The sequence below is a fragment of the Lissotriton vulgaris genome, chromosome 2_1 (genome assembly GCF_964263255.1).
Source record: "Lissotriton vulgaris chromosome 2_1, aLisVul1.2, whole genome shotgun sequence".
Lineage (NCBI taxonomy): Eukaryota > Metazoa > Chordata > Amphibia > Caudata > Salamandridae > Lissotriton > Lissotriton vulgaris.
Window position 1 is genome coordinate 512522838 of NC_141687.1, and position 25581 is coordinate 512548418.

Here is a 25581-nt window from a genome sequence, read left to right on the forward strand (position 1 = left end):
GATGGAAAAGACTGCAGGAAGACCGCTTGTGATCAGTCTGACAAAATGAGACTAACCAGTCAAAAGTAGTGGACCCCACATCATCTTCCCTCAAGTGAAGAGCAAGAACCGGGTGGTAGATACCATCAAAGGCCATGGAAAGGTCCATTGTAATCCAAGTGGCTGCTTTCTCTGAGTCCAAGCACATATGTAGTTCATTGAGCACTCTGACCAGCACCAAAACTAGAACATAATCCTGATTAGGGGGATGCAAATCATAGTGGCCGCGAGATGATAGTTGCATATTTCCAAACGTCTTAATGATTTTAGTCTTAACTGACGCAAGTTAAATGGGTCTATAGTTAGAAAGATTCATTGGATCTGCGAAAGGCTTTTTGAGTAATGGAAGGACCAGTGCTTGTTTCCATAGCTTGGTAACATCTAAAAATCAGCAATTAGTTATATACACCAGTAATCGGGTTATTAAGAGTTGAGGCCTTTTGTTTGAGTTGTAGCAGGGCAAGAATCAAGCGGTTATCAAAAAGTTACAGCATTGGTTTTGGTAAGCCCAAAGTTCTCTTCATTGGGAGTTGAAAGCATATGGGACAGTTTGGGGACGTAGCAGGGGGGTAAAGTTCAGATCACAATTCCGTAAGATTTTTTTTCTCTGAAAAAAACAGGGACAAGTCATTGGAGAAGGTCTGTGATGGCACACAGGAGGAATGACTTCCTTTTGGCTAACTAAGACTATCGAATATGTTGAAAACTAACTTGATTTTATTGGGAGCAGAATGATGAGATTACTGTTTATTCTCCTATTACGTATATTTTTCTACAATCACTCCATGCCTTTAAATAAAAAGTCTTGTGGCAGATATTGCCATCTCTACTTGCATTTGATACATTTGCAAGGTACTTTAGTTTCCCAAAGACTTGAAGGTGCAGAGAGGTGTGATTAATAATACCTGGTAAATTTCATCAGAGTGGAAGTGCCTAGAGTGGTTGTGATGCACTTGAAAGGAGGTGTTACTGTAGGCGAAGAGGTGGAGCATCAGTAAGGGCCTAGGCCACTTTCTAAACTGATAGTATGGTCCTCTTTCTGCTGAAATGTGTCCTAGTTGAAATGAAGGTTGTGGTCAGAGGGCCCAAGTAAGGACAAAATCTAGAGCAGAATGATCAGTACAGACCAAAGGAGTGCTTTTACACATAAGGATTCTGAATTGTTGCGATAATTGAAATCTCTATTGCATTCAAACAAAGTAATATTAGTCCCGTCTATATCCGATTCGTATAGGTTTTCTCCTATTGATTTTGTCTTACTAGAAGTACTCTTTCAATAAAATGGCTTAATATTTTATCTTTTTGGTATTTTTCACTTTTTCCTTGGTTGAATAAAGCAAAATACTTCTTAATTTTTTCATTAGTTGTAGTGCGTTGTTTTTCATGTATTTCTATATCCTGATTTCTCATTGTATTGTTTTGTGCTATCAACACCAGTCATCTTTGGCTCAGTGTCTTGAATTACGTTTAACCTTATTTCTTGGCTTTCGTAATTTTTTCTTATGGTTTTTTTGTCAGGCTAAAGGGTCAGGCTATAGGGTGGAGAGGGCTTAATTAGCCTCCTGGTCTTCAATGGATATTTCTGTAGGCACTGGCAGACCAATAGATTTTTCTGTGGGAAGACCAATAGATATTTGAGCACCTTTTAGCATCCTTCTTTCCTGTTGTTGATACTAACCTATTGCTGTTAAGTTATCCATATTTGAATTTTGCTCCAATGAGTCCATTTGGTCAGAGTCACTTTGTAGGTTTTTATTTTTATTTGGTCCAACCTCCTTTATTTTCCCCTTGTTCATTATGTTTTCTGATTTGAAGACTCAGTTTTACGTCCTCCTGCATTGTATTAATTGCATCCGCTATTGTTACCAATTTATTAATTATTGAGGCACATGTGCATTCGACATATGAATTAGCAGCTTGCGTTTGTGCTCCTGATTATCTGACTATTTAGTTTAGCCAATTTCTGGTCTATTCCAGCCACTGCTTTTGCCATGACATTGAGTAAGTCCATTTTATTCATCTGATGTGCCGGAGCTTCTAGTATGAAGGATAAAGGTTGATAGAACATGTCCCATATTGACCCTAGGTCCTGTTTGCCTGAGGGTGGCAAGTTCTGAGATTGCTGGTATTCACATTGTGATGAATTGACAGAATCCATTAGGGGATTTAATTGCTCTTCTTTATCTTTTTTTGTATTGCTAGGGAATTTTTTTCCTCTTCTGATAAAATTGATGCTCGATGTACTACAGAGCTGTATGTTATTATCTTTTATTCCCAGTTCTCCTTTTATTTCATGTTTAGCTTCTATTTTATGTTTAGCTTCTATTTCACTTGAGCAATCCTTAACGGGTATACTGATCACCATATCCAGTCCTTATCTGTCGATTTGATCCCAGGGAGGATTTACTGCTAGTATTCTCTTCCAACAGAATTTCGTGTATCTACTAATAATAAATATTGCATTACCTTGATGGCCTCAGGCAATTGAGGTGTAGAATCCGTCTCAATGTTTTTCTTTCTAATTTCCAATTTAACCTGTAGGGTTAGAGGAGCCCCTGTTATCAATATTTTCTGCAGAATTTCTGGTGTGTCAGTATCATCTTGTTCCCCTTGCAATGATGGTGCTATATTTAGCATCTCTTGGTCAGTGATGTGACCCTCCAACATGCCCTCATTTTCATTTTTCCCCAATATAATCCCAGTTAGTCAAAGTTTGTGGTCCTAGATCCTGGCAGGTGACTTGCATCTTATGGACCGGTTTAATTGGAGATTGGTAGCTTCTGTCGCAGATTGGGTTGACTGCATAACTCCAAGCGTATCTTTCATAAATTCGAATTGGCTATTTTCATAGATTTTTCAGACATGCGTGCAATTGGCTTGACGCTTTCGACTCCTGTAGTTTCCTTGCTCTCCTTACGAGAGGACCAGAGGCTCTTTCCTTCCCCGAGCGCCTGCTCCCTTTGTAAGAATGTGTGGTCATAGTCCACTTTCAAATATTACGATCCTTGATTCAGATTTTATATTTTAATGTATTTAAGTTCTCATGGGGGGAACTTTCCGATTTATACCATTTGGGTCAAATTGGTCAGTTGTGCCAATTGCACCAATTGAGCACCATGTAGGCAAAAGATGGTTTGCGATGATGATTTGCTGGTATTGGAGTTGGAACCATTTACTGGTATTGAAGCAAGAACCAGTTGAGCTTGTTGCCGCACGTGGGTCAAAGTGCAAGGCGAAGACTGAGTTAGAGGACCCAGATGCCCTTAGAGCTAGTGGGGTCAACTTGGTGATCGAATAGTGGTGGCTTCACTCCCCAGCAGAAACAGAGAAACCTGTGTCCCTGAATCTTAGCCGATCCCAAACCACAGCCCTCAAGTGCAATTACTCCAGCCCCAAAGAAGATCATACAAGGTGGCTGCAGGGTAATATGATGTAATCAAGATTCACCCTACTCCCCACAGCACCGCTCTCCGCTGTTGTCCTCTTTGTTTAATTATGTCAGTGTCCTCCCGGTCCTCACCGCGGAGCCAAATAGCATGCCCTCTGTTTCGCTCTGCTCTTCAGAGACTGTGGGGCAGGTGGCAGTTAGGCAATAGGCTTATGGGGCTGTGAGGCTGCTGCGAGGCTACTCGTACATTCAGGCAGTGATCCGCGTGGACTCTGCCCTTCAGACGCTGTGGGGTGGGCACTTTGGGCGCTGTGGACTCTGTGACACTGCAGGGCTTCTCAGCTGATCTGGCTGCAGTCACCGACTTTTCTGACCCCCCCACCCGCACGACACCACCCCGAAGCCGAACTTCTTTCACATGCCTAATTGCCTCTCGTTTTCGCCAGTTCTCGCTTTCGCAACCTCTATCGGTGCAGCTCCGCGGCTCACCAGAGCATACCTAGCTCACCTGCTCACTGTTGCTCACCTGCTACTTCTCAGCACCGGATGCGGAAAACCTCAGATGCAGACAAAACACTATTCTAAATAATGCTAGGTGAAGACCTTTGCCGTTAAAGTTATCTTGCAGCTGACCTGCACAGCAGAATGACTCAAAACTGGTGCCATACGTATAACTAATTCTCTGGACTTCACATTTTATCCCTGGTTAATCGAATGTCTGGTCACAAATTCTGTTAACATGCTCCCTCATTTAGTGCAAATGATCAAGTTCAAACTTACCAAAAGCTAAAAAGGTACACAAATATCAACCCGTTAGTAAGCATAATTCCACAAAAAAGTGGCAGAAATGCAGTTACAAGAGTTTACAGTTGTTACAAGCAGTGCTAGTTGGGACCTTCAGTGGTGGTCCTCCAATGGCCAGAGGTATGAGGCAGATCTAGTCAGTTATTCCATGCCTGTTGGTGATGGGTGGTTTATTGCTGTGGGCTGGCACAGTGCTGGTGAGAGATTTGACCCAGAGGGATTCTGTCTTGCTAAAGTGTTTGCAGGTCAAGCAGTTAAAGAGTTATTATGCAGACTACTTTAACTACAATCTGGTGCCCAACTGCTGAGTGTCTAGTCCGACCACTATATAGGTATGTGAACTCAAAGATAATCCTCTTGGCCCCCGCAAATAATAATGCCAGAAGTCATCCCTACATTGTAGTGTAGTTTCTATATTCCCAATAGGCTCTGCGCATTGGAATAACATAAACAATAGTTTAGACGTAGGACTGAGGTCGACTAGGTCTCTATTGAATGTTAGACTTAATTATGAATGCCAGCTAGCTCAGATGTCACTAGAAACTTTCTCGAGTGAACAGAAGGAGTTAACTTTCCTGAATAGACAAGAAGGGATTTGTTTCTGACAACCGCATAAACATGACAACTTTGCTCCCTCCAGAATAAGGAGTATATCTCCAGAGTTGTGTGAAAACAATAGATAGCTATTTCACTCATTCAATCGTGCATGCTTAGTTTCACCAAAGTGCAGAGAAATAGGGAGACGGGCGTTTTCAATAAAAGTTGTTATTTATTGAGCAGTTTTCTTTCTCTTGCAAGAGAAGTGAATTGCCACAATTGCAATACTTGTCATAAAGTAAAGTGCGTACAGTGAAAGGAGTATTATGAAATACTGTAAAAGCATTTATATGGTTTCTGAGCCATATGATACTTAAAACGGATAAAATATATACAATACATACAATGATAAAAGTTGACTAAACGTACTCAACTGGTGCTTCCAAAATACGCCTACCCCGGTGTACCTAACCTAAGCCTAGTACGTGGGAAGGAGTAAGTGAGCTGCAGTTTAAGTTAAGTTAGTTTTGCCAAGAATCTGAATCAAGAATTCTCTAAGGATTTAATCAGCTCCGTACCTTGGTTTTAGAATGAAGGAGGTCTTGTATCTCTTTCTCAGGACTCTATCTTCCAGAAACCCGCAAGGGTGACTGGAAACACTGGAGCTGGATTTCTCGGCAGGAGAAAAGACAGCGTCTCTCTCAGTGCGTCAAATGGGAGGGTCGGCTTCCTTTGGCACTCGCATCAGCTGGGCTTTGGGTAAGTAGATAGCCGCTCTGCTCCAAACCACCGTGTGCTTGCTTAAGGCAAATGCTGGTATATTTATACCTGGAAGGTGCCGAGTTTGACGTAAGGTTGGACATAAGACGTCACTAAGAACTTTCAGTTCTTTCAGGAGTTCTAGGACAAATCAAAACAGAAGCAGGGGGGAATTCCCGGGCTGCTGGAGGCTTGGCTTGTTTAAAGAACATGTTGTACTTTCTAGGAGTCTAGGGAAGTAGCCTTGCCGTATTTGGACTGCATTGGCTTTGACTAAATATGGATATGATTCTTATGCCTTTATAAGGATATGATTTGTTATAACCACATAAGGGCATGAATCGGGAATATTTAATTAGGGTCCTAGATACGTTCACAACAATATAACGTACCTGGGCATAAAAGTTTGGTTGCTTGTTAGACTGTTCCATATCTGTGGCTAGTACTTGAAGGAGAGATTTGTTCAGGGTTCTATCCCTGGGGTGGATGATGTAATCTTGAAAATAGCAATGTTTCACTTCGCTATCAAGGGTGAATGCTCCTGAATGCTTTGAATATTGGCTGCTAGTAAGTTCCAGAGCTTGGTAGTTTATACTGAAAAACCGATGCCCCCTATCTGGGAGTAAGGCAGTGTGGTGATCTGTGTTGCAAGCCTGGAGCGCAGTGTCCAATTTTGTCTGTTACTTTCATTTAACTTGTAAGTATAGCAGTGCTTTTCCTTTGGAGGCTGGGTGGGTGATACAAAGTGCCTTAAACATTGACAACAGAAACCATGTCCTGAGCAAAGCTCATATATTAACGCCGACAATAAATCCACGCAGTAGTCTTCTCCCTTATTCTTCTTGGTGCTTTTGTTATGCCAGATCTTGTTAGTTGTATACTTCAGTTATTATTTTCTTTTCAACAACAGATAGCCACAAAGCCAACACGTGTATTGTCTTAGTGGGCATTCACCCAAGACTTCTTCAGGGCTATAATAAATTGATACAAACACTTCATTATATCACAGTAAAGCAAATTGTAAAATGGTCACAAAACACTATCTCCCAAGATAGTGATTTTAAGCAAAGAAAGAAAAGGCCACCTGAAAGAACAATAGTTATAAACTCAGTATGTTTCCAAAAACATGATGTTTATGCAAACGTTTTTGGGACCACACTGAGTTTATAAGTATGGTTCACTTTCAGTTGGCCTTTTCTTTATGTGCTTAAAATCACTATCTTGGGTGATAGTGTTTTGTGACCATTGTACATTTTGCTACTGTGTGGATTTATTGTTGACGTTAATATATGAGCATTGTTCCGGACATAGTTTTTAGGTTTCGCCTGGCATCCGCTGCGCAGCAGCGTTCGCGCAGGCGAAATCTTTTGAGAAGCAGTATGTGGCTTGTCCGGCCTCTCTTCCATTGGCTAGCTCCATAAATGGAGGCTAGCCATTGAAAGAGATGTCTGTCATTATCCGAGGCGATTCGTGGACGTTCCGTACATTTTTTCCCCTTTCCGCCCCTTTGTAAACGTCATTCTGGCGGTGGGCGGATGTTTTTTTTTTGGGGACGGCATGTTTTGATCATTTGTTCGTGGCTGACGTGCAGGCAGGAGCCGGGCTTTGGGGGTCTGCTGGTCTCGGTTTCCTGTAGTCTCGGATGTGCTCATAAAGGGCGTCATCATCGACAGCGTAGATTCCTCCGTCAATAATTCTCCCAGTGTGGACTTAGACACGTTGAAGACAAAAGTTTCCTTTTTCGCACGGGTTGTCCTGACTCGGCTGTTGTGTTTTTTTTTCATTTCGCGGCCGCGTGGCTTTACTTTTACGGCTGTGTGGTTCGCATCTGACTAGAGGCATAATGTGAGTTCATTTTAAACTGTCCTTTGATTGCACGCGATTTCTCGGTGCTGCTCATTGCTTTCACCTCGCCGTTACTGCTTTTCGTTAAGCAACAGTGGTAATTACAGCAGAGGTCTGCCTCTGGTCATAAATGTTGCAGGTGAAATTAAATGTCTCACATCAATGGCGCCGCGATGCTGAAGCGCCAGCTCGGTGCTGCTGCGGGGTCCTTTTCTGTAAAGTAAAAATGTTGTTGCACAGTTTTCTCAAGCGCGATATAGAGGCACGGCACCGAAGTATTTAAAAAAAATCTTTCTGACATACGGAAACTTTTAGGCCGCTTTTCTGTAGAGGAATGGAATTTAACAACAAAGGGCTGTGATACACCATCCCCTTTAGTGAGTTTCTTATAGCTGTTTACAAACAATCAACGGGTTCTTGCTTTATCTTGCCTTGTCACTGTTTTGCTCTAATATGTCTGTCTGAAGTTATTTTGAAGTAGTTTAATAATATCGACTATCAAGTGAAGAACAAGTAATGACCGAGACAGAGCAGGCGAAACATTTGCGGCATATAATCTGTTACATTTCTCCATGAAGGTGCTAGTAAGATGTGTTCAAAATGAACATATAAACCGACTTTGAAGAAAGACTTGTATTTAGCCTGTATATTTGAATACACGTTTGATCTATGTACATTTGGCACCATCGTCATGCAAGCATTTCCAGTGATTATTGCATGTCATGCAATGTTGCCTTTCCATGTTCTGTTCTTTTAAGTGCAACGTGGTTTCCAGTGTTGTGCGTTTGGTCAGACAGTGGGGCTGGACACAGCAGCCCCACACCCGTGCCCCTATTGTATCTGTCTTATTGCTGCTACATGTTTATGTACTGCCTGTAGAATGACTCTTCATCTGTAAATGGTGGACCAAGCTGTCTCAGCTCAATAACCATTCTCTAATACCCCTTGCATTTGAAACACGTATTTACATTTTAAATAAAGAAAACAGGGATATCCATGCATACAGACCACTAGTGGGTGAATACTTTCAGATATTTAAAAAGGAGTTGTTTCTTCTGAATTTTTATTTGAGATTGTAGCCACAGAGTAACCAGACATGCACGTCATAAAATGGGGAGTGCACACCTCGACAATTTCCAAGGGGCTCCAGGAGTTATTCAGTACGATACCATCTCTGTACCTTGGACTTCAACTCATTCCAAGTACCAACCCTTACTTCTTGCCCATCCAATAGCAGGGCTCCATCCTCCATACGTACAGGCTTTTTCTTGATGTTTTGGCTCAATGGCTGGTGGCTACGTCTTTATTAAATTTCTCATCAAACAGTATTGTTGAAATATTTTTTCTCGCAAACATCTTGTGACTGAGATAAATAAGGCTTTCCTTCTGTTCACATGATGTTCTATTGCACCCTTTTTTTGTGTATTAGGTTCCACGTTCTTCACGTTGCAGCTTCAGATGCTGTATTTTGGATTAATTATAGTAAATTAATGATGCGTAGTGGGTGAGAGGTACCATTTTTATAATGTTAGGCATCAATTCGTCATTCTTGTATTCACGTCTGTGCTTCGTACAGGCATACATACCCTCTGCTCCAGAATTCAGTATCTCTCCTGTCACTTGTTGACTGTATGCTTGCCTCTGGCCCTGTACAGCACTTCAGTGCCTGGTGGCTGGGTTTGTGCTATAGAAATACCACATACATACATGTGCCTCCTTATTACAGCTTGTTTTTTTTTTGGTTGCTCTTAAAGAATTAACTGAAGTAAAGAAAAGTTCCACATTTGCGTGTGCTCTCTTCCTTGCCGATAAGGCAGGCTTTTAGCATTCACTCACTTGATGCTTCTGCACGAAGAGCTCTTTTGAAACAGACTGTGAGCTGTATATCCTGACAACCCAACCCGGACTTTAAGGACGAGATTATTTAGCTCAGGGCTCGGCTGGAAATCCAAAGCAGCCCTGAACAAGGACGTCACATGAGCAAACTAAATACACAAGATTTGAAAATCTCTTCCTTTACTTAAAAGATCAGAAATGAACCTTAATGCGGATTAACATATTTCTGTGTAGATTCCCACGTTCCCTCCATTTTCTTGCACACACTCACCTGAACTGGGTGTGTGGGGCTGGCTCTGGGTGTGTGGAGCTGGCTCTGAGTGTGTGGGGCTGGCTCTGGGTGTGTTGCTGGCTCTGGGGGTGTGTGTGTGTGTGTGTGTGTGGCTCTGGGTGTGTGTGTGTGTGGCTGGCTCTGGGTGTGTGTGTGTGTGGTAGTAAATGCTGTCTGCTGAGCTCGTCCGTAGGGTACAATAGGTCTCACAATTGCGAGAGATTAAGCTATTGGCAATGTAAATGGCAATTCCATTTATTTACCGGTTTTCAAAACCAACACATAAATACAAATTTTGTCATTTACAATGCCAATAGCTCTAACTTTTCCAAAGGCGAAACCGTTGCATTGTAAATGCTTGTTGTTGTATATGTCAAATGCGTGTAGACAGTATCTGCACTCATCTAACAATGTTGGGTGGTCGTTGTTCAATGCCCTTTTGAGCACTCTCATGCATGAGTGAACGGAAATAATTGTGTTGATACATCCTGGTACATCTCATTGCGCAGTCTATACCCCACCACCTGCCATTTTTCTATGTTTACCTTGAACATTGCTCATGGCGACTAAGGATAACACAATCCAGGAGTCAGTCAGTCGGGCTGTTTATTTTTTCTGGTTGCTATAAAGGGATTCTAACACGTCTGCCTTTCTTACAACGTAGCTAGTGATTTAATTTTTTTTAATGCTTTTGTACAATTTCTTCGGGAATCCTAACCTGCCCTTTCAGTCACCATCTTTCACAGTCACTGTCATTCCTGTGCTAGAACATGTTTAATGAAGATGGCCACAAAGTGTGCATGGTCTGTCATGGTATTTCAACAAGGATGAAGTGGCTATGTAGAATAAAAGAAAAACTAGGAGCAGGCTGAGGACCATGAGCTTGCTTATTGGGGTGATGGCCGATGTGTCAGTAACTATCCAGTCTGCCAAACTGCCTTGAGGGAGCAAGTCCCGTTTTTTTGTATATGATTTGCTCTCAGGTCCTCCTTGGGAAAATCAGACTTACTCACTACGCTCTTATAATAATGCATGGCTGGTATGAATACATTTTCAATTTCAGCTTTTAACTTCTAGTCCATCACTGACGCCATTAAGGATTCTGACGTTTGCCAAGATGTCTTACTTGAGAATAAAGGACAGGCAGTGAGTGTTCTTCACAGCGAGGCAAGAACAATTTGACATGAGACCTGAAAAGGCTTATGCTAGGTTCTTTTGGTCCGAAAATGTTAAAAGTCACTTTCCTCCTCTGTACCACAAAGGTCTAGATTTCACACCCCTGATGTATGCCGATGGTTGTATTTGGGCTAAATTAGAACTATCACTCAAATGTTCTCTGCTTCAAGTCAAGATCCAAGTAGGTAGCCAAGCTTAGGATAGGCTTTGATGTTACCCTGGTTCCAGACAGCTAAATCAGTGGCACCATCTCCTGTTGAGAAAATGTCTTCTCCTATTAAGGAATATCAGTGAACTAACACTTCAAACTTGTCTGTGCCCTGAGACATTTAAGAATCTGAAATGGTTTATACACAGATATGCCTCAAAATCAAATGGTTGGCTGTATGCTGTTGAAAACAGAATAAGCAAGCAAATATTAGATTTAAAATGTAGAACTAAACACACCTACCACTTCAGTATTTGCCTTTGCTTGCAGTTGACTAGTAGTTTGCATTTAAAATGCACTACCCATAGTACATTTTGGATGGGGGTGGCGAGAGGGGGGTAAATACATCATCAAAGCCAACTGACACTGAACTTTGAGCAGTTTTGAATATAATGCACAAATTCTGCTTCGGCCATCTCAAACACATTAACAGTCTGTTTCAAGTCAAAGAACCTGAATATCTCACTTGGTACAACCTAGCTATCTCAAATGCAAGCAAATGCATAGAGACCAATCTGTCAGCACTGCAAATTCTCTGCAAAGCAAAATGTTCAAAATGTAAAATAAATGGCTATCTAAAAGTGATGTTTTGACAAACCTTCAACTAGCTATAAAACCCAACTGATCACCTAGCTGTATCATAGATGTTGAGCTTTTCTGTATTCACGGAAGTCATTTTTAACCTGTACCATATGCACTTTAACCCCAAACATTAAAACATGCAATTCATGAAAGTATGGGACCTTAAGGTAGGTTTGAATATGATGTTTCTCTGGTTATGCAGCCAGTATTATTTTTAGAGCATATTTTGGTGCTCACTACCGCAAATTGACAAAAGTTCTCCTCTCTATGCCCTCTAGTCCTACAAACCAATTCATAAAAGCCCCATGCTGATGGCTCAGTGTTTGCCTCCCTATCCCCCTAACCTCCACCTACTCTGATCCCAACCAAGCGTGGAGATAGAACTATTGTTAATGTTAACCAGGTATTAGATCTTCCAGCTTTTCATTATGCACTTAATGTACTGGTTTGTTCCTGTTGGAACAAACCAGTACATTAAGGAACAAACCAGTACATTAAGTGTATAATGAAAATAGGCACACACCTATATGTTCCTGTCATTTGACGTTGTCTTGCATAATCTTGAATTAAGAATTTTGGTAGAGAAAACGATAACTGAAATGTCTATTGTTATTTGGATGTTTTGAACTGTGAATATATAATTTTTTGTGTTGTATAAAATGTGTGTGTGTATATATATATATGTATATATATGTATATGTATATATATATATGTTTTCCAAGTCCGCTCAGATGTGCTACCTGGGGCCCCGAGGGAGGTGGCACCAATGCCGGCCGAGCACGCCGGTAATAGTAGTTCCAAAGTTACGAGACAATTCCGGTGCTCTCAGATCACAAACAACGCGACTCCAACTGCAACTCCAAGGGTGTTTATTCACCTAACAACATGTTTCGGCTGCGGACAGCCTTGATCACGTTAGGATGTGAGTCAGTTTCAAACCTACATAAAGGCATCAAGTGAACATGGAAATGGGACTTCCACATGCATTACAAATCATGAGACAAATCGCACAGAAACCAATGAAAATTGAAATCAAATGCAAACAGAATGTCTAGCAGGCTACCATATGGTATTGTGCAAATAATAAGGTAAACAATACATGAATGCCGAATTTGCGAACATTTTGAAAATAGACAAAATTACGTGTCTAAAATTTGATGTGTATCCACAGTACAACAACAACTCAAGAAATATCGAGTTAACAGGGGAATACAAGGCTTAATATGCGGAGCAGCAGTGTGGTCGGCGCCATGTTTGTAGTTTTTTACGCGTTAGCTGTACAGCACTCAGGAGCATAATAGAGCGCTGGAATTCTGCGATCAACATATGGCATTCAGTCATGCAATATGAAGCGTCAGATAGACACCGTGGGGTATGGTCGACACCATAGACGCCATTGCTTACGCGCCGGCAGAGGGACACCAAAGAGCTACATGGCACTGAAAATTGTGCACATCATTTGCAAAGCAGCATTAATATGTGCAACATGACAGTGAAATACGCGTAAAGTAAATTGGGGGCAACAGAGACAGCATTACATCATGGTATGTCCTGATGAGAGCAACATAGCGCTTGAATTGTGCAACAAGCAGCATTAGTTCATGCACATCATTCACAAAGCAACATTGATATGTGCAACATGACAGTAAAATACACGTGAAGTAAAATCATAAATTGGAGGCAACAGAGACAGCATTACGTCATAGTATATCCTGAAAAGAGCAACAAAGCGCTTGAAATGTGCAACAAGCCATGCAGTCCTGCGCAAAAGTGAAAAAGTGACTGACTTAGCCATGTAACTGGGTGGATGTTAAATACATTGCCACTGCGTTCTAAAAACCTGGTAAAGAGTGACCCAGGGTGGCACAAAAAGGGCCTGCTAAAGACACATCATATCTGGAAGTCCAAAGGAGACAAAACCCCATATGAGGGCTTACTGTGCTCATAATGAAACTGACGTGCTGACGGGGGAGTGAGTGGCGGTGCTCGTGAATGAAGTCAATAGTATCCAAGTGACTGGAAAAACCTCAAATTAGTGCAGTGGTGACGAGATCCGGTACATAGTGCCAATCTATAAAAAACATGAGAGAACAAGGTCAGAACTCCACATGTTACATAAAAACTCACTTCGAGCATCAAAACGAGAATAAACAGTGCATTACATGATGAGAACACAGAGGAAAAACATCCTGTATAAGTCAGTTTGCAACCAGTTACACAGAGTACTAGCAGGGCACAAAGAGTGCCACGGAATGGGTCAATCTCTAAGATGTACTGCCAATTCCTCATCCTGGTTCAAACCTCCCGGGGCCTTGCTTTGAAATTCTATGATATACTTAGACTCTTTTTGTCTAAGTTTCAAAGTCCTATCTCCTCCCCTGGGGTTTCTTTCAATTTGCTCAAGGACATGAAAACTCATCTGGGCAGGGTTGGAGAAATGTCGTTCTGCGAAGTGTCTGGCTACTGGGTATTTGTCATTTTTATTGACAACTGCCCGGTAGTGTTCGAGAACACGATTTTTGGCCTGTTTGGTACTGCTGCCTATGTACCAAAGGCCACATGGACATTCAATGACATAGACAGCATGAGTTGTACTGCAAGTTAAGAATTGTTTGAGTTCTTTTTTGACCCCATTGTACACAACCGATTTTTTGTGAGTACTGTATCTGCACGCCTTGCAGTGGCCACAGGGAAAGAAACCAAACAGTCCTAGATTCTGAGCTTTAGGGTGGTGTGTGATATCACTTTTCACTACCATATCCCTAATGGATCTACCCTTCCTGTAGGTTATCAAGGGTCGATTGGAAATCTCTTTGCCTATGACACTGTCAGACGTGAGAATGTTCCAATTCTGGGATATCACCTTCCGTATCTGTTTGAATTCAGTATTGTATGTGAGGATGAGACGGGTATGTTCATCCTCACATGATTCACCGGGGGTCTTGTCTTCTAGAGTTTCTAATCTAGGAATCCCATCCGCCCGGGTTTTGGCCTTTCTTATTACCCAAGCAGGATAGCCTCTGTCCTTGAATCTGACCATCATTTCTGAGCTGACTTTCTCATAACCTTCATTGGTACTACAGTTCCTTTTGGCCCTGAGTAGTTCCCCGTAGGGGATGCTCCATTTCAACGTCTCAGGATGGCTGCTCATAGCATGCAGGACACGGTTTCCTGCAGTAGACTTCCTAAACAGGCTGGTTTGGAGTTGCCCTCTTGTCACTTCTACTTTCACATCAAGATATTCTGCGAAAGTACTGCTAATATGACTGGAAAGTACAATATTCAAGTCGTTGTTATTAAGCTTGCTGACAAATTCTTGTGCCATGTCAGCAGAGCCTTTCCAGATTACAAAGAGGTCGTCGATGTAACGCCACCATGTACTAACGTGTTGCCAATACACTGTGAGATTGGGGTCAGAGCGGATGCCTTGCTCCCAGTGTCCCAAAAAGAGATTCGCGAAACTGGGAGCAAAGCAAGAACCCATCGCCGTCCCAGTGGTTTGTCTGTACAGGACCCCGTCAAAGAGAAAAAAGTTGTTATGGAGACAGAATGTCATCATGTCTGTCAGCATTTTGCTGTGGTCTCTAAAACGGAGGGGACGCCCTGCCAAAAAGCTCTCGCATGCTGCCAAACCCTGGTTATGGTCAATGATGGTGTACAAGGATTGTACATCCAAAGTAATGAGAAGATTCTTGTCTTCCCATTGTACATTGGAGAGTTTTTTGAGAAAGTCTTTCGTGTCCTTCACGTAACTGGGAAGGTTGTGTACCCAGTCCCGTAGGAAAAAGTCTACATATTTAGATATGTGTTCAGAGACACATCCTCTGGACGAGACGATGGGTCTGCCCGGTGGATCTACTGCATTTTTATGGAGCTTGGGGAGTAGGTATAGCACCGGGAGTGTGGGGTGATCGTTCTTGAGATACCTAAATTCCTCCCACTCTAAAATGCCCTGATCCTTCCATAAGATGAGTTTATCCCAAATGTACAAGATACTACTGTTGTAGAGATCGTAGGTAGTGGTGGTATAGTATTTGCCATCACTTAATTGTCTTAAGGCTTCTTTGGTATAAGCCTCACGGTCCATGATAACAATGTTACCTCCCTTGTCAGCGGGACGTACAACCACTGACTCGTCCTCCATCAAAGAGGTAAGTGCCTTTCTTTGTTGTTGGGTTAGATTTTGTTCTCTGGGGCCTCCCCTTCCCCTGTTCTTGTATTTGGAGCAAATCTGTTTGTTGACACATTCGTGGAAGGTGTCAATATTGTCGTGTGGCATAATAGGAATGAACGTGGATTTGGGTTTGAAACCAGAGAGTGAGCTGCAGTCCGTAACAAAAGCCGCATCTCTAAGCAATTGTGTGGCCGAGCTAGTCTCCGGTTCTTCATCATTGTCAGATGTAGTACGATCTAACTCTATGATGTTAATGATGTTGTCAACATCCCCAATGCAAAAGTTATCTTCAGGAATCGTATTAGTAGTCCTACCTTTGTGTTGGTTACCACCAAGTCTTTTAAGTTTGTGCCATTTCTTTAGTTTTAATTTCCGTACAAACTTAAAAATGTCAATTCTGGTTTCACTAAACCCAAATGACATCGAAGGGCAAAAAGAAAGGCCCAAGCTTAAAGTGGACTTTTCTACAATGGACATATGTCTTTTGGAAAGATTGATAATAGTTTTATTTACCATTTCCTCGTCCATTATTGGCCTTTTTTGGAGCGTGTTACCATGTTCTCCGCGTTGCTTTTTGCCTTGCCTCTTCTCCCCTTTGGTACATAGGCAGCAGTACCAAACAGGCCAAAAATCGTGTTCTCGAACACTACCGGGCAGTTGTCAATAAAAATGACAAATACCCAGTAGCCAGACACTTCGCAGAACGACATTTCTCCAACCCTGCCCAGATGAGTTTTCATGTCCTTGAGCAAATTGAAAGAAACCCCAGGGGAGGAGATAGGACTTTGAAACTTAGACAAAAAGAGTCTAAGTATATCATAGAATTTCAAAGCAAGGCCCCGGGAGGTTTGAACCAGGATGAGGAATTGGCAGTACATCTTAGAGATTGACCCATTCCGTGGCACTCTTTGTGCCCTGCTAGTACTCTGTGTAACTGGTTGCAAACTGACTTATACAGGATGTTTTTCCTCTGTGTTCTCATCATGTAATGCACTGTTTATTCTCGTTTTGATGCTCGAAGTGAGTTTTTATGTAACATGTGGAGTTCTGACCTTGTTCTCTCATGTTTTTTATAGATTGGCACTATGTACCGGATCTCGTCACCACTGCACTAATTTGAGGTTTTTCCAGTCACTTGGATACTATTGACTTCATTCACGAGCACCGCCACTCACTCCCCCGTCAGCACGTCAGTTTCATTATGAGCACAGTAAGCCCTCATATGGGGTTTTGTCTCCTTTGGACTTCCAGATATGATGTGTCTTTAGCAGGCCCTTTTTGTGCCACCCTGGGTCACTCTTTACCAGGTTTTTAGAACGCAGTGGCAATGTATTTAACATCCACCCAGTTACATGGCTAAGTCAGTCACTTTTTCACTTTTGCGCAGGACTGCATGGCTTGTTGCACATTTCAAGCGCTTTGTTGCTCTTTTCAGGATATACTATGACGTAATGCTGTCTCTGTTGCCTCCAATTTATGATTTTACTTCACGTGTATTTTACTGTCATGTTGCACATATCAATGTTGCTTTGTGAATGATGTGCATGAACTAATGCTGCTTGTTGCACAATTCAAGCGCTATGTTGCTCTCATCAGGACATACCATGATGTAATGCTGTCTCTGTTGCCCCCAATTTACTTTACGCGTATTTCACTGTCATGTTGCACATATTAATGCTGCTTTGCAAATGATGTGCACAATTTTCAGTGCCATGTAGCTCTTTGGTGTCCCTCTGCCGGCGCGTAAGCAATGGCGACTATGGTGTCGACCATACCCCACGGTGTCTATCTGACGCTTCATATTGCATGACTGAATGCCATATGTTGATCGCAGAATTCCAGCGCTCTATTATGCTCCTGAGTGCTGTACAGCTAACGCGTAAAAAACTACAAACATGGCGCCGACCACACTGCTGCTCCGCATATTAAGCCTTGTATTCCCCTGTTAACTCGATATTTCTTGAGTTGTTGTTGTACTGTGGATACACATCAAATTTTAGACACGTAATTTTGTCTATTTTCAAAATGTTCGCAAATTCGGCATTCATGTATTGTTTACCTTATTATTTGCACAATACCATATGGTAGCCTGCTAGACATTCTGTTTGCATTTGATTTCAATTTTCATTGGTTTCTGTGCGATTTGTCTCATGATTTGTAATGCATGTGGAAGTCCCATTTCCATGTTCACTTGATGCCTTTATGTAGGTTTGAAACTGACTCACATCCTAACGTGATCAAGGCTGTCCGCAGCCGAAACATGTTGTTAGGTGAATAAACACCCTTGGAGTTGCAGTTGGAGTCGCGTTGTTTGTGATCTGAGAGCACCGGAATTGTCTCGTAACTTTGGAATATATATATATATATATATATATATATGTGTGTAAAAAGTGATATAAGTGTTTGTAAATATGTATCACTTTTCTGCCTGAAAAGAAAGATATGAAAATAGAAATGACTGGTATAAATAAAAGTACCTGACCAGATGTAATGAAGTTCCGTTTGGTCTCAATAGAAATAACAAAGATATTGTAAATAAGGAAGGTGTGGGCATTTTTGTTGTGTTTTGGTCTTTTTTAGAAAGACGCATGCAAAGACAAATAAAAGACTGGAAAAAAAACTCACGAGTGTCCAGAAAGTCCAGAGCGATTCCAAGAATTCATTTTCTTAGAGCAGCGAATGTGTGCAGCGCTAGGCTCGACCTAAAAAGGGAAAAGGATTACCCTAATTTGGTTATCCTCTTGATACAGTGTTTTCAAAAGTTGGTTCATCTAAATGGAATAGAATGGTTGCATTTAAATTGTGGCCTTGAGTAAGTTTGTCTTCTGATCATAGCTCATCATTGTTAAAGGAGTGTCCTGCTAAAGTATCAAGTTCAAAAAGTAAATTGTATTTTGACCTACAAGCCCATTCTCAAACTGCTGGGGAAAATTGTTTCCGGTATGTATATTTTCCCTTATTTCATTTCTTGTAAAGAAACAGTTTGAATTGCTTTTTTTTCCTTGTTAGCGATTTCACATATTGTGTGTTTACACATTTCCAAGTGTTTTTCAGTGGCATTGACAATCGTATATTTAACATTTCAGGCAGTTCTGTCTTGAACTTAATGGACTTGCAGTCAAACTCCAGGTAATGCTTTTCATGTTATTATTTTGATGTTGGGTACTAAATGTCCGGCAGTATATACTTATTAAGAACTCGACGATGCAGCAATTTAGCAAACGTTTATACAAAGACTACTTAATGGTTGGTGTACACATTTGACTCTGAATAAAATTCACCATCAGTTGGTGATATGGTTGTGTTGGTCAATTTTACATTTGATCGATAACCAATTAAAGCAACTCTGCCATTGCTGTTGGTACATACTGGCACGTTAGTTGGAAAATGGCCTGATGCATTGTACACTTTATCCATACTGCTGCAGAAGAGAGAATTAAAAAATAAGTAATGGTATAAATATCTTTTCACCTGTTTGAGAATAAATAATATTTAAGTAAATAAAACTGGATGTTCTGCTAAAGCTCCTGATTGACTATGATTGTACTCCTTTGCTCGCTAGTGCTGCCTTTCCAATTATTGTTTTTCTTTTTATTGTGGGGCTGCACAAGCATACCTCAGAGTCTAAGATACTTTCTTCTAAGTTTTTTCGATGCACTAGAAGATTTTGTCTGTTGTTGAAACATGAATTAGTTCATGGATGCTCTGTCACATCAGACCATTCAAGAGGGTTACACAATGACGGAATGTTTATTGAACCAAACCCTCTTGTATCTCATGAAGCAGGCAAATGGGTGTCCAGATTTATCTGTTTGATTTTGAATTCGAAATTATTTTCTGTTGAAGTATTTGAATACAAATTAATTTAAAAAAAATATGTTTTTAAAGAAAGAACATTAGCCCCTTCGTGGCAGACCTGTACCAAAATGGCAAGGACGATCCTCCCTCACATTTAATGTTCCTATGTTGTGCATGAGTTTTAGGATAAATGTTTTTCTATCCATGTACGTTAGGCCACTAACTACCTGGTGTAATTCAAAGGCCCACATGTTTCTAAAAATACTACAGGTGTAATAATGAGAGACTTTGTTTATGTGCACAAGGAATCCTGAGCACGTTTGTATGTTGGGCATTCCTGTACCCCTGAAAGACTCCAGAGGATGAAAAATACCAGTCCAATTAGCCTTTTTGCTCTATGACGTATGCCTATTAAACCACAGGCTTTCAGAATTTTGTGTTCAATAGAAAGGGACTACTTTTTTAAATATGGTTTCCTGGTCAGCCTTTTGTTCAGCAATGCAATTTGTTAAATATAAATCAAATAATTCATGTATGTAGATGTTGAAAATGTTGTCGATTTTGCAAAAGTCTTTGTGTATAAATGAATGCCAATGGCTTGCGAAGTGTCCAAGAGTATATTACTGTGAAGCATTGTTGATTTGCATGAAGAGACCAGAACCCCTCTGCGTACCCGTCTGTTATTTTCAGTCAAGAAAACCAGGTTAGAATACATGTGGGTAGCACTTTTCCATAGGCATGCTACTATAAAAGCTAGAACGAAAATTGGTAAATTTAGCAAAATTTCTAAATTCTGTAATATTTGCAAAAACTAGCAGCCTGCCATTCACCACGAGGAAAGTCTAAAACCTAACTGTAATTCCTTAAAAACGTGCAGTCGACACATTTGTTGATTTTTTTTACATATAAGCCAAGGCTTGACCCTTGTTTCTCAAGCACAGATGCCTCAGCCAGCACTTCTGCCGGATGTCCTTAGTTCTGTCACCTGCACTGTCATTAGCTTCTGTGGGCAGAGCCAAACACATTGAAAACATTTACTTTATCTGTTCTCGAAAAAAACAAAGGATACGTGTTTTTGGTTGATCCTATCTGAGAGCGACAGAAGAGAACTAATTTTTGGAAAGTATGTTAATTTTCTGAAAATTGATATTTTCCATACTGTCTCCTGACATACCTATTTGGCAGAGGGAGGTTTGCCATCCACCAGCAGATTCCTTAATGGGAGCAGGATTTGAAAATATGATAGTGACGCGTTTTTGTTCTGTCCATGGGATTAGATCTACCCCAAGCTTTAGTTTCTGCTAGACTTCGTTTTGAAAACCCATTATATGCCTGACATCCACCAATGAGGAGTTTCAGGGGATCGGAGATGAGTCATTGGCCTCCAGAGACCTGTCCGTGTTAATGAGCTCCAAGAAAAGAATCCCCAAAAATGAACAATTTGCCCTTTTTCTGAAAACTCTACTGGCAAGCTTATCAGCAAAAGATGGTTCTCGCTAATATATTTTAGTGCATGCATAAATGTATAGTTTCAATGGTGCTCCTTTGGCTGTTATCTGTATTTATTATTCTACCTGAACCACTGCTGCACTTTTATGTGCCTAAATATTAAAACAATTCCCTCTGTAGACAAGTGCCCCTTTAAAAACTTCGTTTTTTTTTTTTTTTCGGACTCTGGACATTCAGTAAAATGTATTACTTTCTCGTGTTCAGCCTATTTCTTAAAAAAAATATATCGAAACGCTGAGCATCTACTGAACAAAAAAATCTTAACTTTTCCATTCCACTTTTAGCAGGCAAACCCATAGTAATGCATGGATTGCACCAATAAATATTTAAAATGTGCCATAAAAGAAGATGGTTCCGTTTTAATGACTCGCAACTACGAGAAGGAGGCAATCCTGTTTGAACAACTCAAACTATTCTGTCTGGCGCAAAACAGATTGAGTCCAGTAACTCTGCAGCAATTGTGTAATGATTGTGCCAAGGTACTCTGGACAATATCCTAAAATTGTTGTATTCTTGTAACCTATATTTTGGTAATGGTAACGCATGACACTGCAGGCATTTGGAAATCCTCAAGAGTTTGCATTTTTTTTTCATTATTTTCTACAAAGTGCTGAGGTGGGAGCTTACACAGGACAGATAAGGTAATGGATAGCGTGAAAGACATGCAAATGTTCCTGTCATCACTGCCTACTGTTTAGGCATGTGTCCGGTCGCTGGTCAAGAAGTGATGCTGTTCTCATTCAGTTCAAAATAGAAGGACTTGGATTGGCCCTTTTCAAAAAAAAATTTTCTGTGGGCAGCTCCCTTGTATTAATGACTTAATAGCGACTTTCTCATAAATGTTCATGCATAAGACAAAAAAATGTGAGACTGGCTTTGGAATATAGAAATTCACTGGGGAGTTTAACATTTGTTTTCTCGAATCTAATTTGTTTTGAGACATCTAAGTTACCTAGTGCAATTTGTACATTTGTCTTTGCAGAGTGAATGTCATCCAGACACATGCACTCAGATGACTGCAACTGAACAGTGGATTTTCCTTTGTGCAGCTCACAAAACTCCAAAGGAGGTAAAGACGTATGTATTATAAAATGTTTATAAGTGGAAATGATATATGTATTTCATGCAACACTGATAGTAGTCACAAGTAAAGAAAAATTATTTTGAAGCTAAATTACGTGATTGATTATATATTTAGTGTTTGCTGTCGTCTTGTGTTACACTAATCTAGTTCTATTAATTCAAACTAGACAATGCGATATTACTCAGCAGACCATGTTCTAGTGACACTCAGGGAAAATCGCTATCAATATGTTCTGTATGATAGCACCATGCGTTTGTTTAATTTCATGTGGCTGTTTACACATGAATGCCACCTACCGATGCTGCTTAACAATCTCTGGTTTTAAGGTCTGGGACACTGCCACAATTAGGTGATTGCTGCTCAAAATGCTCACTGCAGTATGCAGTGTTGGGCGTTCAGGAGTTTGAGGAAAGGAAGGCCTTATTTTTTTAGATTATATCCCTGTATTGTCTGTAATCAATACTGCTCTTTTAGGAACGGGTGGGGAGTTTAAGCTCTCCACTAAGGGCTCCACTTTGGAGCTCCTTAACTCTTCAACTTGATGAAAGGTGACGGAGGAGCAGGTCGATGATTAAGCATAGCATCTAGATTTATGAATGAGCTCTTGCATCCTCTTGAGAATGAATCCATTGACTGAGCAGTATTGTCATTCAAGACGTTTTGCATTTCATGTACTCTTTGTCACATTTTTGACAATGGACTAGAATACAGCCTATAGCCGCAGTGGTGTTTGTGTTTTGCTTGGGCTTATAAGATGGGCATTAAATTGCATGAGAAGGGTGCATCATAACAGATTATGATTTATCTATCAATGTACTGAAATTCAAGAAGGATGTACTGGCACTGAAAATCGAAATAAAAGCAATGGTGTTCCTTGGATCCAAATCTTGTTGCAAGGTGTAAAGCGAAGTTGGTAACCACTATGGCGCCTATGCCATATTCCGAAAAGGAGTTTGTTGGGGGGGGGGGGGGGCGTTGGGGGGGGACTATGACTTACACATTGCCTTTTGGCACCCTTCCACATGCTTCTTAGAGACTCATATCTTCAGCCGCAGACCTAAGATCTTTCTTGCAGATTTCCTTTGTAACAGTGCATGGGACACTGGAAGGGAGCTCTTCCCACAATTTGTGCACTTTTTTGTATTCTTGAGGGGAGAGTGGTTCTCGGACTGCTTGCATAATTTAGGTTACATTTGGTGTTGTAGACAAAATTTTGTTTGAATTTCAGGTTTACCAGAGATAGTTACATGAAGAGTTCTAATTCATTTCTTAGCGTCAGACTTAAGTGCCATGAGAGATGTTATCATGCCGCAGCTCCTTCCGGACATTGTCGTCCAGAGAAATAAACCTAATAAAGCCTCCTCGATTTTGCAGTGACTCAGATCCAAGCTCACTGGATCTGTCCAAAGTTTCACATTTGACCATGATACTTCTGATGCCACACTGTTCAACAGCCATGGTGCTCAATAACTTCGACATGTCCAAGTAGTGCATGTGCAAGACTAACAGTGTTTTCATATATGCTTACTACGGCACAAAGGTAAATGTGATGCAGATTCCAAATGCTTCAATCTAGCAGCATGGTTATTTTAGGGAAAATAATTTTACTAAAATAAACAAGAGTCCATAAGAAAATATCTTTGAGGTCGAGATGCTTTCTTCGTTTTGTTTCGAAATGCATAATACATTTATTCAAAAACTTCCTTTGTCCACCGTCTGGCTTTGTGGCTATAGGGACTTTCAAAGGGATGGAACTGATTTAAAAAAAAACATATTTTGATTAAAACCTTTAATAATTAAATAATTGTTTTATATATACATTCTTTCACTCGAGCGTAACCACACTCGGGCAACTAACTAGTCCATCCTTACGATCATACTTGTTTGTTTTGAAGAGGTACACATAATTTATAGTGCATCCATGTGTCATCTAGAACTAAAAATCATTGTTCGAACTGAAAATGTATGTCACATGAATATAAAAGATGCAAAAGGCCTGCGCCATGGAAGTATTATCTGGCAAAATAGATGGTGTGTGTAAATATTCACCAAAACACAATATTAGTTATTATTAAATAACTTGCACATTTGTAATCCTAGTTAAACATCTATAACGATTCCTTTATTTACTTTTGCCTTTTTACACATGAATGGTGCCTGGGTAACAAGTCTTTACTACCAGTTATGAAGAGGTTTTTTTGAAAGAGCAGTCAAAATGTGTTCCTCACATACACCTGTACACCAGACTATATTTTAAACATTGTTGTCCTGGGAGGTTTCATTAATTTTCACTTACAACTAATCCTTATGAAACCCTTAACTTTAAAAACTGAAAATTAAATAACTTTGTGTAGAGTTAGTCAAATGTAAACTAAACCAATTTAAACATTTTGAAATTTGCAAATGCATCGCGCCGTTTAATTTTTTGCAGCTTCCAAGTACACCACATGAAAAGTCCTCACATATCAGGAGGTTGCTTATTGATTACATAAAGGACATAAAGTCGGTAAAGTGAAAGCAAGAGTTTTTTGTCGGACATACAACACTTTTCAGAGGATCTGCAGCTATAAAAGGAGCTGTAAAAAGGTTGATTGTACAAATAATCTGTGCTACGTCTTAGCTGTTTCAACTTCAGAAATGAAGCTATAGCATACTCCGTTTGACAAAAGGGAGCAACTATGGCATATGTTGACAATGTCCCCATTAAAGATCTTTGTTCTGCTGCATGATTTTCCTCTAGAAACGCATTTATTAAACACTATTCCGTATACATTAAATCTTGAGGAATGGCTTTCAAAATCCACCACAAAAACTCTTCAAGTTTTTCTGTGCCTCCACACACTGCTAGCCAGACTCCACTTGTAGTCTTTTTGACACCGTACCGAGAAACCTCTCTGTCATTTAAAGCAAATGTAATCTCTGTTTTATTAATTACCGTCCCCACGAGAACTGCCACTTTTGCAATGAGGATCAACCAGTCATCCTGTTGACGGTGGAGCAATTTCAACTTCTCCCTATGTGACTTCTTTAAATATAATCCGATTTCCTGACCAAGTAACACCAGTGAATCGGCTCTACAACTGGCTCATCAAAGGCTTTAGGATAACCATTCATTGCAAGCCATCCACACAACTACCCTATATACTTAATAGCAATGAGTGCAAAAGACACCTAAATCATTACGCTTCATAACCGATCAAATCATACAGTTGGCATGACAAATTCAGTTTCCAAAAACTTAACAGTATCCACTAAGAGTCCATCAAGGAGGCAGAAAGGCACCACTGTCCCTGCCTTATCTCCATTGCCTTACTAGGAACTCGCAGAATTCTGCATCCCAAGAATACCATTTCAAAGATTTACCATTCTCAGGCTTTCTGTAATCCAATTACAAACTGTTTATAATAAAAAATGCATACAAGACTTCTGACATCTAGCCCACCGCTAACCAGATTAAGAAACTGACATCGACAGGCATCAAGCATAAGCCCTGCACAAACCTTCAAGTAGCTCTCCTCTCGAGGACCATAGTCCTCCAACTACTCCCTTAAATAAAAGAACCTATCCTGC

The 25581-nt window shown here is 40.6% G+C and overlaps 1 protein-coding gene across 1 annotated transcript in view; it reads left to right on the top strand.

Annotated features, from left to right (window-relative positions):
- MOB4 (MOB family member 4, phocein) overlaps positions 1 to 25581 on the top strand; it is a 133019-nt gene that overhangs the window by 71018 nt on the left and 36420 nt on the right. The window contains exons 4-5 of the mRNA XM_086955425.1: positions 18707 to 18749; positions 21910 to 21996. Of these exons, the coding sequence (XP_086811551.1) occupies positions 18707 to 18749; positions 21910 to 21996 (130 nt within the window). The remainder of the gene's footprint in view (positions 1 to 18706; positions 18750 to 21909; positions 21997 to 25581) is intronic.